Source organism: Trypanosoma rangeli (genome assembly GCF_003719475.1).
Source record: "Trypanosoma rangeli strain AM80 chromosome Unknown Tra_15.4_contig_00700, whole genome shotgun sequence".
Lineage (NCBI taxonomy): Eukaryota > Euglenozoa > Kinetoplastea > Trypanosomatida > Trypanosomatidae > Trypanosoma > Trypanosoma rangeli.
In genome coordinates, this window is record NW_021706436.1 from 1 (window position 1) to 1,559 (window position 1,559).

General features: G+C 54.5%; 1 protein-coding gene across 1 annotated transcript; it reads left to right on the top strand.

The window, feature by feature from the left end:
• Positions 1-1,558, top strand: TraAM80_09850 (leishmanolysin; the record flags this gene model as incomplete). Its single annotated transcript, XM_029386509.1, has 1 exon — positions 1-1,558. A coding segment is annotated over one exon (1,558 nt), but the record flags the coding sequence as incomplete, so codon positions are not given.
• Between the last annotated feature and the right edge of the window lies 1 nt (position 1,559).

Below are 1,559 nucleotides of genomic sequence, written 5' to 3' on the forward strand. Positions count from 1 at the left end.
TGGCAGAAGGGTGAAATGCACAGAGGACATTATTTTGACGGAGGCGAAGAAGGACATTATTTTGAAGCAACTCCTCCCGGCAGCAATTAAGATGCACACCGATCGTCTGTCCGTGAAGCCTGTAGAAGATACCATCCGTATGCCCATGCCAGATCATGGTCTAGGGCCGTGCAGCAATTTCACCATCCCTTCCTGGCACCACACCATCGGCGTGAGCGGCGCCGACATGATCCTCTACGTCAACGCTTTCCTAGGTAGGGAATTCGTTGCAGTGGCGGATGTATGCGCCACTCTAAAGGACGGACGCCCGTGCGCTGGCGTCGTAAACTTCAACCCGCGGCACATAAGGGCCACTGATGAAGCTGTTCGTATTACAACGCACGAGATTGGGCACGCCCTTGGGTTTTCGTTCAATCAGTTTTCAGAGTTCAATATGCTCTCCAATGTCTCCAATGTGCGAGGGAAGAAGGAGGTGTGGGTGGTTTCCTCACCGAAGGTGAAGGAGCTGGCGAGGAAGTACTATAATTGCTCCACACTTGAGGGCATGGAGCTGGATGGTGAGGCTAGTGAGGAGGCAAGCTTGATCCACTGGAATGAACGCAACACAAGGGGGGAGTTGATGAGTCCTGGGAGCCGGATCGCTTATTACTCGGCATTCACGCTTGCTGCATTTGAGGACATGGGTGTGTACAAGGTCAACTACGACATGGCGGAGCCGTTGCAGTGGGGCAACAACTCTGGTTGCGGGCTGCTGGAAAATAAGTGCTTGACCAATGGCCGCACCGACTACCCTGAGTTGTTCTGCAGTACGTTCTGGAATGACCCCAGACTGCTCTGCACGTATGACCGTCTTTCTCTGGGGACGTGTAACCTAACGACTCATCACCAGCCCCTTCAACTGCAGTTTCAGTACTTTGATCAACCCACACATGGAGGCGAATCACACTATATGGAGTTTTGTCCGTTTCTTAGGGAGCTTGAAGCGTCTGCGTGCACCAACGGTAACCCTAATAAATTCACTGGAAGCTTCATTGGCCCGGGCTCACGATGCGTAAAGGGAGAGAGGCTTCGTTTTGATTACCAAAATATTGGCGATGTATGCGTGAACACGCAGTGCAGTGGGGGTAAGCTGAGGGTGCAGTTCCTTGGCGACGGTACGTGGCGCGACTGCAATGAGGGTGAGACAGTTGCGCCGTCGGGGGGCAAATGGCGTGGAAGCATCAGATGCCCCAAATATGCCGACGTGTGCACAGCCGTCCCCAACACCCGTGATCTCCCAATACCAGTCGTTGCCCCGCCACTGGCGGAGGAGCCAAACCCTGCACATACAAATGATGAATCAGGCGGCACCAATCCTGATCCTGGTGCCTCGCCCTCAACGTATCAGTCGCGCAATACAAGCCAGGAACGCAACTCAACCAGCATGCGTCGTAAGCCCGGTGCCTCGCCCTCAACGCATCAGTCGCGCAATACAAGCCAGGAACGCAACTCAACCAGCAAACGCCGTAAGCCCGCTGCCTCGCCCTCAACGCATCAGTCGCGCAATACAAGCCAGGGAC